Here is a 15,686-nt window from a genome sequence, read left to right as displayed (position 1 = left end):
TGGCTCTGGCAGATATTACTAGAACCATTCCTTCTGTGCATGGAAACCGGCGAGGAAGGCGGTCGGGGCGGATAAAATAGTCCCCCTCGGCGCGAGTGGTGCCGGGGCGTGGAGTACGCGGGAGGCGCCAGCCGCTGGGCTCACCTTGATGGCCAGCACCCGGGAGGCCACCTGGGAGGAGCCGAGGCGCCGCAGGAAGTAGTCCAGCACCTCGCACGTGGTTTGCTCGTCGGCCTTGGGGCCCAGCAGCAGGTCCTGCAGGCGGCCCAGGAGTTGCTGCTGCTTCTGCTGCCTCTGCAAGGACAAGGGGAGCTCAGGGTGGGCTGTGGGGCCGGGGGCAGGGGTGGGGTGGGCGGGGCCAACCTGCCGCTTCTTGGCCTTCTGCTCCTTGCTCTCGCTCTCTTCCTCCTCCTCTCCAGTGGAGTCGTCAGCAGCGTCGTGCAGCAGGAACTCGCACAGGCACTGCACGGGCAGCACGTCCAGGGAGCCCTCGCTGGACTGCACCAGGTCGGCCAGCCAGGGCATGGACTGCGACGAGGCCTGCAGGGGGCGGCGACACTCAGCTCCCGCAGGCTCAAACCTGCCGCGTCCCCTTCCCTGCTGTGCCCATCGGCTGCCGTTCAGGCAGGCGCAGTCCTGGGCGGTCCTCGCACCCATCCGGGCGGCCTCCCCTGGCTACGGTGTTGTTCAGCGCCAGAGCAGTGAAGCCCATGAAGCCCGCCGGCCCGTCCGCAGACTCGCCTGCCTCTGGATGATGTTAAGGAGGAAATCGGGATTTCGGCTCCGACACAGCAGGTGCCCGAGGCGGAGGGACTGGTTGAGGCTTTTCACTTGGTCCAGGATGTGAGGGGGAGGCCTCCGGGGGGGCCCTCTGAAAGTCCCAGAGAACACAGGCATGTCAGAGAGCCACACAGAGCCCCCAGGACAGAACAGGTGAGGGCGGGCAGGGGACTGCCTGCCTCCTGCCCAGGAGCAGATCCCTGATGACACCTGCTGCTGAGCTCTCAGCCTCACCAAAGCCTGGCTCTAAGGAGACCCAGGACAGTGGCCCGGCCTGGCTGCTGCAGTCCTCCTGCCCATTCCCACCCACCAACGTGTGTGACCCATCACCCTGGTTCAAAGCGGCCAAAGGGCTGGGGGTCCAGTACGTACTGGGGGTCCAGGCTGGTGAGCTGAGACAGAAGGAGGCTGCTGCTCTCAGTGATGGTCTGCTTGGTGGACGCAGCTGCCAGATGGCCCTCGAACGCCAGGATTTCCTGCTTCTCCCGCTGAGAGATCTGCAGCTCCCGATTAATCATCTCTGTGCGGGTCTCCTCGTCCGTCAGGGTGCACGGAGGGTAGGAGTAATTACTGGGGACCAGACAGGGAGGAGCTTGGTGCTGTGCCATCAGAGGCGCTCAGGGCTGCCCCCTGCCACTCAGCTTCAGCAGTGCCAGCAAAGTCAGACATCTGTGAGGGGCTCAGCGTTCTTCAGAGCCCACGCCTGGCTACCTGCTCATCCCCATGACAGTGTGCTGGCTACCTCCACGACCAGGCCTGACCGCTGTCAGAATCCTGAACCCAGAGCTGTGGTCCAGGACACTCTACACTGGAACCCTCTTCCCACAAGCAGTTGGCCCAGCACACACAGGGCATACCCGGACCGGCTCGCTGCTGCCAGAGCAGTCTCCTATCCCATATTCTAAAACTGAATCTGCCTTCCTATGATGCCCACTCGTCCCAGGATTGTCCTTAAGGCCACAGTCAGTCCGCTGTCGGCCACAGGACAGCCCTTCACAGGTGTGACGGGAGCAGTGTGTCCAGCCTGGGCCATGCACTGGACTCCCACACACAGGCCAGAGCCTCCCACATGTGCGCACACACAGGCCCATGTCTGGCCTGGGCCACGTGTGCTGCTCTGTCAGCTCCTGAGGAGCGAGCACGCAAGGTGGCAGCAAGGTGGCCACACTACCCGCGGCATCTGGCACTCAGGCTGCGGTGGAGCCCTGTGCCCGCTTCGTACAGACGCGGTTCACCTGCAGCTCTCACATCTGCCCCTGTGAAAACCACCCTGCCCACTGGGTCCCTTGTCGCTATCTGCCAAACCCCAGGTGGCTCCTGACAGCTCTGCTCTGTCACTCCTGGCACCACAGCACCCATCTGTCTCACCAAGTGCTGCTCGGGACGGCCCAGGGCCCCGCAGCCTCACTGACCCAGCAAGGGGAACAGAATGAAGATCTGTAGCTCAGGTTCTCAAACTCAAGCCCACGGTAACGGGAGCCCAGGAGGCAGCTGAGCTCAGGCTCCAGGGCAGCCAGCGGCCTGGCCTGAGCTCTGCTTCCCGGCACAGCGTGGCCTAGCCCGCCCCGGGTAGCCTGTCCCAGCAGCGCGTGCTGACGTACTTGGTCATCACCATTTCCATGAGCATCTTCAGTGTGGGGTACTCCTCCCAGGCGGCCAGGCCTAGGGGAAAGCAGACAGCAGGTGACGGCTAGGACACAGCACCCCTGCACAGCTCCCCACTGGCCTCCGGGGCCCCTCTTCCCAGCTCGTCACCCAGTCTCCAGCCAGGCTCTACTCCAGGTCCTGGCAAGCAAGATGCCCAAAGGAAGAGATGCCAACGCCTGGCCAAGATGACCCACGCTGGCCAGAGGCACTCACCGATATTCTCCGGGTTGAATGCAGCAACGACCAGCAGGAGGGGCCACGCCTTCCAGTAGAGGGTGGAGATGGCAAGGTTCGGAGGCTGATACCTGAAATGCAAGGGGCCCACAGCTCAGCCTCAGGGCACAGAGGCCCAGGCCAGCTGGCATCACAATTCAATGATAGACCAACTCGACAACTATGTTGAAGATCGTAACATTGGGATTTGCGTCCTCCTTGGAGCCCATCCTCCAGCAATGCCTGTGCCCCGGGTAAGTGCACACTGAAACCACTACATGGCTCAGAGTCCAGCACTGGGGCTCTGTGCCCATGCCCACCTCCAGCTCTGAACAATTTACTTACCTTACTAAGCCTCGGTCTCTCGTCTGTGAAATTGGAACAAGGCAAAGTAACAAACGCTCAGTAATGGATAGTTCTCGTACTTGTTCTACGTCAGGAAACCCGAAACAAGCCCCAAATCCATCAACGTGTAATGTGATAACACTTAAAAGTCACGAATGATGCAAGTACAGCCCTTTCCGGTGAGAAAGTGGACAGAGCTGTTAGAGAATGACGTGAACCTGAGATACTGGCTTGCGGGGAGATGCCAACGGGCTGCCAAGTGAAAACAATCAGGCCGAGAAGCAGAAACAAGGAAACAAACTCCACTACAAGAGCCGCAAAAAGGAAATCCAACAGAGGGAGTGCAAGACTTACTTTTCCAATAAAACCCACAAGAACTGGGTAACAGTCCCCAAATGACCTGTCATCAATGCAAGCTTTCCTCAAAGGTGGCTTCTTTGTGGGAATTGACAAGCTGACTCTACAATTCATGTGGAAACACTAGGACCCAGAACAGCCAGACAGTCTTGGAAAAGCAGAGTTGGACAGCTCACACTTCCCAATTCAAACTCAGCACTGAGGTACAGGAATGGGGACGGGGGCACTGGCATAAGGACAGACGACAGGTTAATGGACTAGCACTGAGAAGCCAGAAACAGACCCACACAGTATGGTCAGCAAGGGTGCCAGACCTTCAGCAGGAAAAAACAGCTTTTCATCCCTGGTGCTGGGCCAGCTGGGCGTCCACATGACAAAGAAGGAAGTTGGACCCATACCTGCCACCACACACAAAGATCAACTCAAAATGGGTAACGGTCCTAAACGTCAAGAGCAAGCACTGTAACGTTCCTAGGAGAAAAACAGTAGATCTTTGTGACTTTGGGTGAGGCAGTGGTTTCCTACGTGGGATACCAAAGCCCAAACAGCCGAGAGAGAGAAGCTGGCCTCACCGGAGGTGGAATTCTTATGCTTCACGAGGTCAGCGCAGTAAAAGCGGGACTCCCCAAATAAACTCACGGGTTACGGTTAGCGGATGTCTGACCAGGTGCAATAGAATCAGAGGGAGAAGGAAGACTTCCAGTTGCCGGGCTGGGGCAACTGCACTTCCCCGACTCTGGACCCCTGCCTCACTCCGTATGCAAAGTGAACTCAAAATGGATCCAAGACCAGAATGTAAGAACCAAAACTATAAAACTCTTAGAAAAAAACACAGGCGTAAATCGTCATGACCCAGGACTAGGCAATGGTCTCTTCGGTAAGACACAAAAGCACAAGAAACCAAAAAAAATAGATTAAATTGGACTTTATCAAAGTCATTAAATTCTCGTGCCTCCAAGGGCACAACTGAGAGAGTGGAAAGACAACCCCCACGTTGGGGGAAATAGCTGCTCATCACAGATCTCATGAGGGCCTGGTACCCAGAACACTTTCAATAAGAACACTTACCATCCAACAACAAAGATTGAAACCACTCCATTTAAAATGTTCAAAGGACGTGGACAGACACTTCTCCAAAGAAGACACACAGATGGACAAGAGGACATGAAAAGATGCTCAGTGTCATTGGTGATTAGAGAAACGGAAACCCCCACCAGCTAGTGGGGATGCCCGTCACCCACTAGGACGGCTCCAGGAAAGAAGAGAAGCAGTGGGGAGGATGTGGACAAACTGGGCCCTCCGACGTTGCTGCTGGAACAGAACAGGACAGTTGCGACTCCTCCAAAGTGGAATATGTAACCCAGCAATTGTACTCCCAGGAGGACTGAAAGCAAGTGTCCACACAGAACTTCTACATGAACATTCTTGGCAGCACTGCTAACAAGTCAAATGGTGGAAAAGACCAAGTGCATCAGCGGAAGAACGGATAAAGAAAGCGTTCGTTCTGTCCACACGAGGGGTGCTATTCAGCCACAAAGGACCGAAGCACTGACTCTCGCTACAGTGTGGGTAATGCTCAGAGAAAGAGGCCAGACACAAAAGACCACGTATTTCATGACTATTTACACAAAATGTCCAAAAACGTCAAACCTGAAGGGACAGAGTAGATGAGTGGTTGCTAAGGGCTGTGGGGGGCGGGCACGGGGAGTGACGGCCAATGACGACATGTCTTGTAGGAGGAAATGTTCTGAAATTCAGTGGTGGCGATGGCTGCACAACCCTGTGTGTGCACTCAACACACCGAATCACACACTTTAAACGAGTGGCGCATCTGAGAATTACATCTCAATAAAGCGGTTAAGAAAACAGTACAAGCTCGGTGCTGTCTCAAAGATAAATACAGCGTGACTGCTGCTGAACACGCGGCAGCAAATGGGGGGCTGCAAGACTCCCTAAAACCCGAGTGATGGCAGGAACACAGGCCCCCACGAGCCGTGCCACGGGGGGGGGGGGGCAGCCAGCCCGGCCTTGCAGCCGCCTTACCCTGGAGGGAGCTGGATGTTGTCTGGGTGGTGATAGGTGCACAGGTTCAGAACAGCATCGAGCAGCTGCACCCTCTCCACCTTCAGCACTTCCACATCTGAAACGCAAGGTCCACAGGCCCGTTCAGTGGACACCAGGGCACAGGAGTCAGAGAGGAGGTGGGGGCCTTGCCCTCCAGAAGCTGGGGGAGGAGGGGAGAGACTGACGTGGCCACAACGGGAGAAGACGAAATGTGACCAGCATGCCCCAGCAAGGAAGGTGGGAGCAGCTGTTGACCCAGCCTAGGGAAACTGAGGCAAGTTTTCACTTGGTGTTTGAGCTGGTTTTAGAGAGCAAGCAGGACCGTTAGGAGAGCAACACAGCGGGCACAGGAGGGGGAGGGACGTGAGGACACACAGCGTGCCAGGAGCAGAAGGGCCGGCCTGGCAGTGGTGGGGAGGACAGCAGCCCTGATCACTGAGGGCGGTGCCCCCGGGGCCAAGGGTCAGATCCTGGCCCACGGGGATGGCAGCCACGTTCTAAAAGTAGGGGTGCTGCAGTCAAGATAGCAGCCGCGGCCCTTGAAAGGAGGCGCAGACAGAAGCGCCTGCGATGGGAGGGTGTGTGCCAGTCCCAGGACGGGTTCCAGAAGGACTAAAGCAGTGCCAAGTCAAGACCGGGCAGACGGACGCAGGCCCAGCCCAGTGCAGGCCAGCTGGGTGCCCACATGGCTTCCGCAGGGGGTGGGGGGAGTGGAGCGTGGCGGCGCAAGGCCGTCCCCCGCAGGGGCCAGGACAAAGCCCTGAGGGACGCTTACCGTCCGCCTGCACGGCCGCAGCTCGCTTCACCAGGTGGTCAGCAAGCTCCATGGCGTCCGCGGGGCCCAGCGGGAGCTCCCGGGACAGCCCGATGACCAGGATGCGCATCAGCGTGTCCTCCAGGATGGGCACCTCGGAGCACAGGCGGAGGAAGAAGCTGCGGGCAGGCGGAGGGCGGGGCTGGGCGGGCCTGTGCCAGCGCGGAGGCGGGGCCGCCACCCGCCCCTCCCACGAGGGCTTGCTCCCATGCCTCTCCAGACAGGCTACCCCCCATCCTGAGGAACGTGGGGAGGTGCCCAGGGGCGCACAGGCCAGACTGACGGGGTGGGGAAGGGTGAGGCCAGGCACGCGGGGCAGGGTGGCCCTGGGCTCGGGGAGGCACAGCCATGAAAGGAAGGACGTGTGTGCAATTGCCTGGAACCAAGGGAGTGGTGTGGGGAGTCGCTGGGGTGTCACTTGCGCTGTAGGGCGCGGGCTGAGCCTGGGGGAGTGGAGGTCACTGTGCAGACACCATGCACACGGTGTCTGCGAGGCAGGACCGGGACAGGGGCTCCTTCCTAGAGCGGGCCCCGCCCGTGCACACAGGAGCCACGGCGGCAGGCCTGCTCACTTGCGGTCACTTTCAGGTGGCCAATTGTCCCACTTGTAGTAGGTCTCCGGCTGCTCTGTGAACAGCACCTTGTGGAGGCTGCAGGGAGGCAGAGAGGGCGTCAGGTGTGGGTGCCCAGGTGACAGATGCGTCCCCGGCTCAGGAGCTGCCTACCCTAACGCTTGCGATCCCAGGGCACCTTCTGGAGCCTCCAGCCTCCACCCCTCCCCCTGGCAAGGCCTGGGGACTGGCAGAGGTGACAGCAGTGGCATCTCTTAAGCCCCAACCCCAGCCAGACAGGAACGCACCTCCACTGGACAAGGAAGCCCTGCCTGAGGCTCTCACAGCACAGGGTGGCCCTGCTGTGGCTCCCCGGCATTCCTGGCTCCTATGAGGCTGGGGTTAGCCAGTGGCCACCTCTGGAGTCACAGGCTTGTGCTCGGGGAGCCCTGTCACCTGTCAGCCAGCCCAGGGAAGCGGCTGCTGGTCTTTCCCTAGGGCCACGAGTGCCACGCGATCCTGGGCCCGTACCAGTGCACGTAGTCCTTGGGGGCAAGTTTGCTGATGGAGGGCACGACCGTGTGCAGCCACCAGACCGCGTCCCGCTGGATCGCGGCGATCTGGTTCTGGAAGGACCGCAGCACCTCGAGGTCTATAAGGTTCAAGTGAGATTACTGTGTGTCTGCAGGCAGCTCGGGGCAACAAACCTCTCAGCCTCCAGTCCAGGGCCGGGCACAGGGAGGCCTGTCGCCACGAGGCACTGGGCACAGCCCCGTCTCTAAACCATCTATGGGTCCCAGAGGGGGGCAAAAGACACGAGACGGAGCCGCTTCCGGAAGCTCCCTTAGTCTCTGGGGACTGTGCTGTGGGGCCACCCTGCTCCTACCCTCTGCCTGGGCCCTGGGCACGGCCTGCAGCCCCGGGAGCGCCCACTGTCACCGGGCCTGGGTCCTTACTCTTCTTCTCTCCTTTGTCCCAGGCGATGCCAGCCTCCTTCACCTGGGCCGTGATGCCCAGCATCATGGACACGGCCAGCACGTCAGTGATGTGGACCACAAACCGCTCCTGCAAGCACAGCCTGGCTCAGCAGCATTTGTGCCCCAGAGGCGTCACCCAGGCCCCCACACACAGGCAGCTGGGCAGGAGCGTCCGGGGACCACCGTGCCAGGAGAGCCAGGCAGTAGGAGGAGGCCGAGAGCCTGATGGCAGCAAGACCAGGACAGGCCGCAGGAGGTTCAGCCAATGGAGCTGGACAAAGCCCACCGCCCCAAGGAGCACCCCCGCTGGCGGTCTGCCTACTTTCCTGTGTGGCGTTGGAGGCCCCCACAACCTGGCCGATGCCTCCGCCCCCTCCCGCACTCCAATACCTCCCCAGGGCAGACCGTCGGCGTCAGCCTGGCTTTCTCTCAGTCCCCTCAGCTCCCCTGGCTCTGCCGGACACCACTCTGACCCCACCTCCACGCCCGGGCCTCTCGCAGAACAGAGCCCCGCTGACGTCGGGGACTGACCGCTGCCCACATGGGGTGCCAAGCAGAGCCCAGCGCACTGCACTGCACACGGCCCGAGGGGGCGGCACGCACCTTGAAGTCCATGTCCAGGTACTGGGGCTCCTTGCGCTCCTGCATGAGGCCGAGGCAGAAGGCCTGGAAGTTGATCTCGTGCTTGGTCTGTTTGATGATTTCACGGAGCAGGGCCCGCGAGGCCCGCAGGTAGTCGTCCTTGCTGGTAAGCAGGTCCTGGAACACCATGGCCAGGAACTGGGGCAGACAGAGACCAAACCGGGCACTGCTGGGGGCGTGCCGCTCACCACCAGCCTCCACCCTGCCCTGGCCCACGCCTGCCATCAGGACCTGCTCGGTCCTACAAGCAGCCTTCCCAGAGCCCTGCTGGAAAGGACCCTGTGCCGGCCTTTCCGACACAGGCAGCATGCTCACAGGCTGACCTGTCCCCAGACAACGGGCACGAGCCTGCCCGCTACATGGGCCGTGCTCTGTTGAGAGCAGGACTGCGCTTACTACTCTCCTGGCAGCTGGCCTGTGGGGAGCTAGTGCCTGTAAAACGAGGGGACGGATGTGTCAACAGACACTGGCTGCCAGGTACCCAAGCCACAGGGACGAACGAACACACTGGCCCGGCCTGCCACACCCCAACCTCCGCCCGGACAACCAAACCACCACTTTCCCTAAACGGGTGCTACCAGCGACAGGGCTGACTGCAAGGACTGGCGCAGCGTCATGATACCTCACACCCGAGCCGTTTCAAAGCCTGGCTTGTGGCAACACCAGGCTGCTGCTCTCAGCTCTCTTCAGAAGGGACACCGGGGACAAGGGACTTGTGGCCAGGCACAATGGCAGCGCCAGGAGGGCAACACAGAAGCCTGCAGACACCCCTGGGACCGACTGCACGGCAGGCGTGGTGCTTGGAGCTCACTGGCAAAGCCCCCCAAGAGCCTCCTCCTACACAGCGGGTACCGCACCCATGGCCACGCGCGCCTCTGCAAGCCGACTCCAGGGTGGGCACTGCAGGCTGAAGCCCACCCACCCAGCCGCCTGTGGTGGCCGCGCCGCCGCCCGGGGAGCCCACCTTGGGCGCCAGCTCTGAGCTGTGCTGCAGGACCGTGTACAGGACCTGCATGTTGTTCGGGTTCCGGGCGTTGGACAGCTCGTTGAAGATCACGAACTTGATGGTGGTGCCCAGGTTGTCCTTGTGTGCATTCAGCAGCTCCCTGCACACGAGCCGAGCACATGGGGCACCGGCACAGGCCGGGGCCGCCCACAGCCACCCCCACCCTGCACCCTGCCAGCCGCACCTGACGCACAACATGTAGTGGTTGAGCAGGACCTTGGGCTTGAGGCGGATTTTGATCAGGTGGGAGACGACGTCCATGTCCTCGGCGCTGTGTGTGCTGCAGTTCATGCACACGGACATGAGCAGGTCCTGGGCCGGCCGCGTCAGCTGCGGGGACCGAGCGGCTCTCAGACGGGCCACAGGCGGGCCCTGCGCCCTCGCCCTGCGGCTCCACACGCCCTCACCTTGGAGCCCCATGCATCCTCACCGTGTCCCACGCCCTCACCTTGGGGTTCTGTAGCCACATTTCCAGCCTCTGCACAGCCATCAGCCGCACTTCCTTGTACCCACAGGTGGATGTGAGCAGCCGCAGCAGGTTCCGCGACACGTTGTCGATGGGCTGGCGCCGGTTAAGCTGGTCCCGGAGCATGTCCAGTACGTACTCCTCCACGCTGTCTGCGAGGTCTTCATACCTGGGCCAGGGAGGACAGAGGAGGACGGAGGAGGATGGAGGAGGGCGGAAGAGGACAGGGAAGGACGGGGGAGGACGGAGGAGGAGGGAGGAGGAAGGCAGGCTCTCCCCAGGGGCCCAGCCCACCTCCCAGCCACGGGCCGTGCCCGCTGGGGGGGCCTCGCCGGTGCCTACCTGGGCATGAGCTGGCCCTCCTGCTCGGGGCTCAGCTTCTCCTCAGCAATCAGGAGCTCCGTCTGGCTGTCGTCCTCCTCAGTGAGGGAAGGGTGGGGGCTGCTCCCTGCAGAGCGGGGGCCTCGTGGACACATGCACTTGGCCGTGCCGTGGGCACTGCTCCCCCACTTGGGCTCTGTGGCAGGAAGTGACCCCAGGCCTCCCCTCTTGCTGCAGACTCCTGTCCCGCCCCACCCGGCCGGCTCCTCTCACCAGCACTGAGGTCCCCTCCGCTGCGCGCCGCCTCCCCCTGCAGGAGCACGCTCTTGGGGGGCATTTTGGTGTGAAACGCCGTCTGGATGTTGTCCACGAACGTCTTGCAGTGCGGGCTGTCCACCCAGATCCTCTCCCCCAAGGAGTCCTCTATGTACACCTGCCGTGAGGAAGCTGACCTCCAGGCCCTGCAGGCAGCTTGCTTCTGCCTGCCCAGGTGCTCGAGGGCTGGGGCCTGCTTCCCGCTGGGCGTGGTAAGGGGCCCTGAACACTCCCAGTTGCCTGGAGGGACTCCCAGGAAGTCCCCCAGCGGCCAGTGCAGGAGACAGGATGTGCAGGGCCACCAAACAGACAGCCCCGAGAGAATGCACCGTTTGCGTCTTTCCCTCCCAGGGGTCCACAGGCCTCCTCCCCAGGGAGGCAGACTCACCTTGACGAAGATCTCGGGCCAGTTCTCGTCCTCCTCATACGCGGCCATGAGGAGGTTGCAGGCCAGCACGGACACCAGGCTGTTGCCCTTGGCCTTGAAGTTGATGGAGGCGTCGCGCCGCAGGAGGCTGCACAGAGCCTGCAAGGGACAGAGCACGTCGCAGGGGAAGCCGGGCAGAGGGGCACCGACACAGGCCGGACGGCGACCCCGCTCTGCTCATCCCTTCCCAGGACAGGGCAGGCGACGCCCAGCACTCACCTCGATGACACCTTCTGTGGCAAAGATGTTGGGCTTGATTTTGGCCAGGTACATGAGGCTCAGGTACAGGGTGCTGTCTGGCTTGGCCCTGGTGACTTTCAGCTGCTTCACGGCCCCACACAGCACCCCCTCGATCCTGTCGTCATTGCCCTCCAACTCGGCAGCCTCGATCTCGTCCAGCAGCACTGGAGGTGGAACTGCCGGTACACATGGCCCGTCAGTCACGAGTAGAGACTGCCATCAGGGTCCCACCCCTCCCCCGAGCCACAGGACAATGGGGCAGCCACCAGCACAGAAAGGGAGGGTCTCAGGGCTGTGCCACAGCTGGCTGCCTCCAAGGAGGTGCTACAGCAGTGCCAGCCACAGCCGGCATGCCCCAGCTCACACAATGACGAAGACAATGACGGCCACGCACAGGCATGGAGCCCTGTGGCCCCGGGGTGCCCTGCCACCTGCAGGCCCCCGTTGCTGCGTCCCGCACGGTTACCCGGAGTTACCCGGTCCCACAACACATCTACTTTTTCCTACGTTTTCAAATTTATTGGCACAATGCCGTTCATGGCTTACTTTTCTCTTCAGCTGCACTGCCTCTTTGGTCGTCTCTTCCTGACACGTTTATCCTGCCTTCCCTCTTTCTGGACCTAGCCCCAGAGGCTCTTCTGTTTCAACGGTCCTTGCAAAGGGCGCCCTTTGCTCCTGGCCTCTGACCCTCTAGATGGAGGACGCTCTCACCCTCTGCTCTCCTCTAATCTTTCCTTCCTTCCACTTTCTTTGGGTTTCATGCATTTGCTGTCTTACTTCTTCATCTGGCTACTTGGTCATGGCCTCCCCTAGTTACCAGTCAGCACGTGCTTCTTCTAAGGCCCTCTCAGAAGTGCCTCGGCTCTGTCTCACATGCCCTTTACACGGCACTTATTTCTGTTCAGTTTTGGGTATTTTCTAATTTTCATTTTATCTTCTCTGACCCAAGAGACTATGCTTCTCAATATCCAAACATGTGGAGGAAGGTATCGTTACTGATTTCTAACTTCACTGCATCAAGGACACCCAGAAACAGTCACTGAATACTTTCCAGATCCAGGAAGGAAAGACAAATGGGCGGGACAGACAGACGGATGGACTAGAATTACGGCAGATCCTGCCTTGAAGACATTCCAAATGCCAGACATGATAAACAGCGTTTTGTTTTCTAAAGATGTTTGTGAAGTATGTTACCGTTCAGGATGTTTTTAATAACCATATTTTATTTAATTTTCAAAACCACCTTTTACGGAAGGTGATGCTAAAAAAATAACAAGCACAGGTAGTAACTCAAAGTGCTGTGGCCTGAGTTGGACCTCAGCCCCGTAAGGGCTCAGTCCTCATCAGCACTGGCCGCACAGGTTGGGGCCCCTGAACTGAAGGTCAAGGTCGGAGGCAGCTGCCGCGGGACTCACTCCCAAAGCACAGTCCCAGCTGTATCCTCGACTCTGCACGCCCTCGGGGCTCCCAGTGCTCTCGGCACTGCTCTGCGTGAGGCCCACACGAGCCCGTGCCCTGGGCACAGTTCCACCTCCAGGACACAGGCCTCTGCTTAGTGGTTACTTCTCCAACATCCCTGACTGCCACTGAAGATATAATTACTCCTTCACGGCCAATGTCACATTACAGCTTCCTGATGAGCCTTCTCTCTCCCAAAGCTGTCAGCTAAGTACCTATTCCTGAACATCTGGGACCGGCTAGACGCCTAACAGAGCTGATCTACAGGACATCATGGGGTCACCAGAAATAATCAATGTGAAGAAGGCAGAGAAGCAGGGGCAGTTTCAGACGCGTGTAGAACCAGAAGCTTCATGTAAACAAGGGGATCGAGGTAAGTTTCAGATTTTCCTCTAATGTAGTATTAATACCTTTTTGGCAAAAGGGAAAAAAGGACGGTGGTAAACTTTTCGTTGTTTGTGTGGGGGGCAAAAGGAAAAAGGAATGCAAGCCTCCTCATCCCAGGTGGAGAGGAACCCACTGGGACACACAGCACGAGCGGGCAGAACCCGGTCAGCCGCGGCGCCGCGTGTCCCCAGCGCGCAGACCAGAGTCTGCCACGGAGGAGGGCCAACACACACGTGTGACGGACAGCCGGACCAGAGGAGCCAGCCCAGTCCGGGGACGGCTGCTGGCCACCTGCATCGGGCCTCCCAGCAGCTCCTCCCCGACGGGAGGCAGCCCCATCTGCACGGCGCGCCCGGAGATGAAGCACGGCCGCGTGCGTGGCCTGCCGGACTGGAAGCGGCGGCCTCCCAGAGAGGGCCGCTGAGGCCGGGCCGACGCGCCCAACGTCCACGCCTGCTCCTGCCACGCGGCAGCAGCAGCCCACGTGGGCCCCAGACCCAGTCCCTGCCCTCCGCGCTCGCCCCGGTCACGTTCCTCGTCCCTGCCCCAGAATTTGGAAGCACAAGTGGGGTAAAGCGCCCCGGGCGGGAAGCACCTTGAAGAACAAAGTCGCAGAGGAGCCCTGCGCCGTCGCCAAGAACCAAGAACCTGCTGGCCGTGCAGCAGACCGGCCTCCGCGAGGCCCCGCCGCGGGACCCGCCCCCCGGGAGGCCCAGGGGCCAACGTTACCTTCGATCGGGACCACAGACGGTTCTTTAATCGAGGGGGAGATGGCGCGCTTCTCTGCCACGGCGGCCTCGGCCAGGCGCCCCAGGGCGCTCAGCGGGGGCGTGGAGCAGAGCTTGGGGCGCTTGGCGAGGCCCGTGAGCGCCGAGGCGCCGGCCAGGGCGGCCGCGGCGTCCCGCTTGCGCTCGGCGGGCAGGCCGGCGGGCGCGGGCTTCAGCAGCGCGGACGCCGCCTTCGGGTCACTGGCCTGGCCCTTGGAGCCCAGCGCGATGAAGTCTCCCGGCGGCGGGTGCCCTGCAGCGGGGCGGGAGGACCAGTCACCCGCACGTCCCCGCGCAGCTGGGACGAGCGACAGCAGTGACGCCCACGCCGACCGCCACACGCCGCGGGCGCCTCGGACGCGCGCGTCAGTGCGCTTCACCTTCAACGTGGGACGGGCGCCACGACTGTCGCCTCGCAGCGGCAGCCAAGGCCCCGCGGCCTCAGCGAGCGCGGACCAGGCCCGGAGCGCCCTCGCCGCCGCTCCCGCCGGGACGCGGGACGGCACGGGCCGTGCCCTGCAGCCGCCGCGTCCCCAGCCCCCTGGGCCTCGGGAGCCGCCTGGGACCCAGGGGCCCGAGCGCCAGGCCCCCCGCCGCCCTCCGCCCGCCGCCGGGGCCGCCGCCCACCTGAGGGCTTGGCCGCAGCGCTGGGCCTGCGCACGGCGGCGGGCTTGGCTCGGTTCATTCCGGCCCCTGCCCGTCGCTGCCCGTCGCTGCCGACGCGTCACCCGGACGGGACCGGCGCCGAGGCGGTCCGGCTCTTGCTCGCTCGCCCGCTCCTCCGTCCCCTGCCGCTCGGGGCCTGGGGACGGATGGCCCCGCCGGACGGGCGAGTCCGAACGGGCCGCGTGAGCGCCGCCTCGGACCCGCCGGGAGAGGGGACCGCGCCGGCTGCCACCGATCCCCTACAAGTGGCCCACGGCGCCCAGCGCCCCACCACCACCCCGGCCGCCCCGGAACCGGAAAGCGGCCTCAGAGAGCCGACTTCCGGGATAACCGGAAGCAAAACAGCGCGGCGAGCGGAGGCGTGCGGGGCGGTGAGCTGGGCCACGTCGCCGGCGCGGTGCCTGCAGCGCCCTCTGGCGACGGGAGGCCGGCGGGGCCTCGCTGCCGCTGGTGTCTCTCCGGAGAGGAGGCGGCTGTCACCCTCTTTCTGCAGGTGAGGGTGACGTGCCTTAGTGACGCGCCCAGGGAAACACGGCTAGGAAGGGTGGCATCGGGTCGGAATACACGCGTGCTGGCCCTCCAGCGTCCTGCTCTCCCGTTTATGGGTCAAAGGGCAGGTTCTGGGGTCCTAAGGTGGGAGGCCAGGCGGGAGCCAGGGAGCGGGAGCGGGCGCAGTGCAGAGGGCAGGAGGGGCCTGCCGACCGCAGCCCGTCCTCGCGGCATGGAGGCCAGGCCCTAATGAGGGTCACTGCCATAGCCACCACGGCCCCGAATGCGGAGGGCGGGGCTCCACGCGGGCAGACACGCTCCTGGCCCCCGTGCTAAGGGTCCCACCCATGCTGCAGCGCCTCGGCAGTCCTGGGGCTTCTTGCTGTAGTCCAGCTCCCCTCCAGGAGCAAGGAACGGAGAGCAGCAGCCCTGCCCGCGGCCGTGCCCCTGGCTGGTGACCTCCTTGTGGGGACGCCCTGAGGGCTCCCTGAGGGAGGAGGCCCCGGGAGGAGGCGGACGCAGGTAAAGACACGGCACATTCCTAGCGGATCGCGCGCTGCAGAAAGGCAGCTGGCACAGGTGCACGGCACCGGCGTGGGGCAGGCCGTGAAACATTGTGTTGAGTGACCACTGGCCGTGGGGGGAGCAGAGGAAATGGGGCGGAGATCAGGTGAGAACTCACAAAAGGTGGTCAGTGTCCATGCGCTGGACCGGCTCTGTCTGCTGGCTGGTAGCGGCCAAAGTCAGGTGTGCG

General features: G+C 62.2%; 1 protein-coding gene across 2 annotated transcripts in view; it reads right to left on the bottom strand.

Moving 5' to 3' along the window:
- INTS1 (integrator complex subunit 1) overlaps positions 1–14,721 on the bottom strand; it is a 29,370-nt gene extending 14,649 nt beyond the window's left edge. Inside the window, exons 1-21 of one of the 2 annotated variants that reach the window (XM_081035540.1) lie at positions 14,405–14,721; positions 13,740–14,030; positions 11,145–11,341; positions 10,887–11,024; positions 10,457–10,616; positions 10,205–10,310; positions 9,845–10,031; positions 9,581–9,726; positions 9,355–9,496; positions 8,352–8,528; positions 7,728–7,836; positions 7,303–7,423; positions 6,793–6,870; positions 6,182–6,339; positions 5,386–5,482; positions 2,641–2,732; positions 2,382–2,442; positions 1,153–1,350; positions 742–871; positions 364–540; positions 145–294 (exon numbers count right to left, since the gene is read on the bottom strand). In XM_081035540.1, coding sequence (XP_080891666.1) covers positions 145–294; positions 364–540; positions 742–871; positions 1,153–1,350; positions 2,382–2,442; positions 2,641–2,732; positions 5,386–5,482; positions 6,182–6,339; positions 6,793–6,870; positions 7,303–7,423; positions 7,728–7,836; positions 8,352–8,528; positions 9,355–9,496; positions 9,581–9,726; positions 9,845–10,031; positions 10,205–10,310; positions 10,457–10,616; positions 10,887–11,024; positions 11,145–11,341; positions 13,740–14,030; positions 14,405–14,462 — 2,973 coding nt within the window. In that variant the 5' untranslated portion in view covers positions 14,463–14,721. Of the gene's footprint in view, positions 1–144; positions 295–363; positions 541–741; positions 872–1,152; positions 1,351–2,381; positions 2,443–2,640; positions 2,733–5,385; positions 5,567–6,181; positions 6,340–6,792; positions 6,871–7,302; positions 7,424–7,727; positions 7,837–8,351; positions 8,529–9,354; positions 9,497–9,580; positions 9,727–9,844; positions 10,032–10,204; positions 10,311–10,456; positions 10,617–10,886; positions 11,025–11,144; positions 11,342–13,739; positions 14,031–14,404 lie in introns of both variants that reach the window. The other variant, XM_081035539.1, reaches the window with a different exon arrangement.
- Positions 14,722–15,686: the final 965 nt, after the last annotated feature.

Source organism: Rhinolophus hipposideros (genome assembly GCF_964194185.1).
Source record: "Rhinolophus hipposideros genome assembly, chromosome: 23".
Classification (NCBI taxonomy): Eukaryota; Metazoa; Chordata; class Mammalia; order Chiroptera; family Rhinolophidae; genus Rhinolophus; species Rhinolophus hipposideros.
The sequence above is the reverse complement of the archived record's forward strand: the minus strand, read 5'-3'. Positions and strand labels throughout refer to the sequence as shown.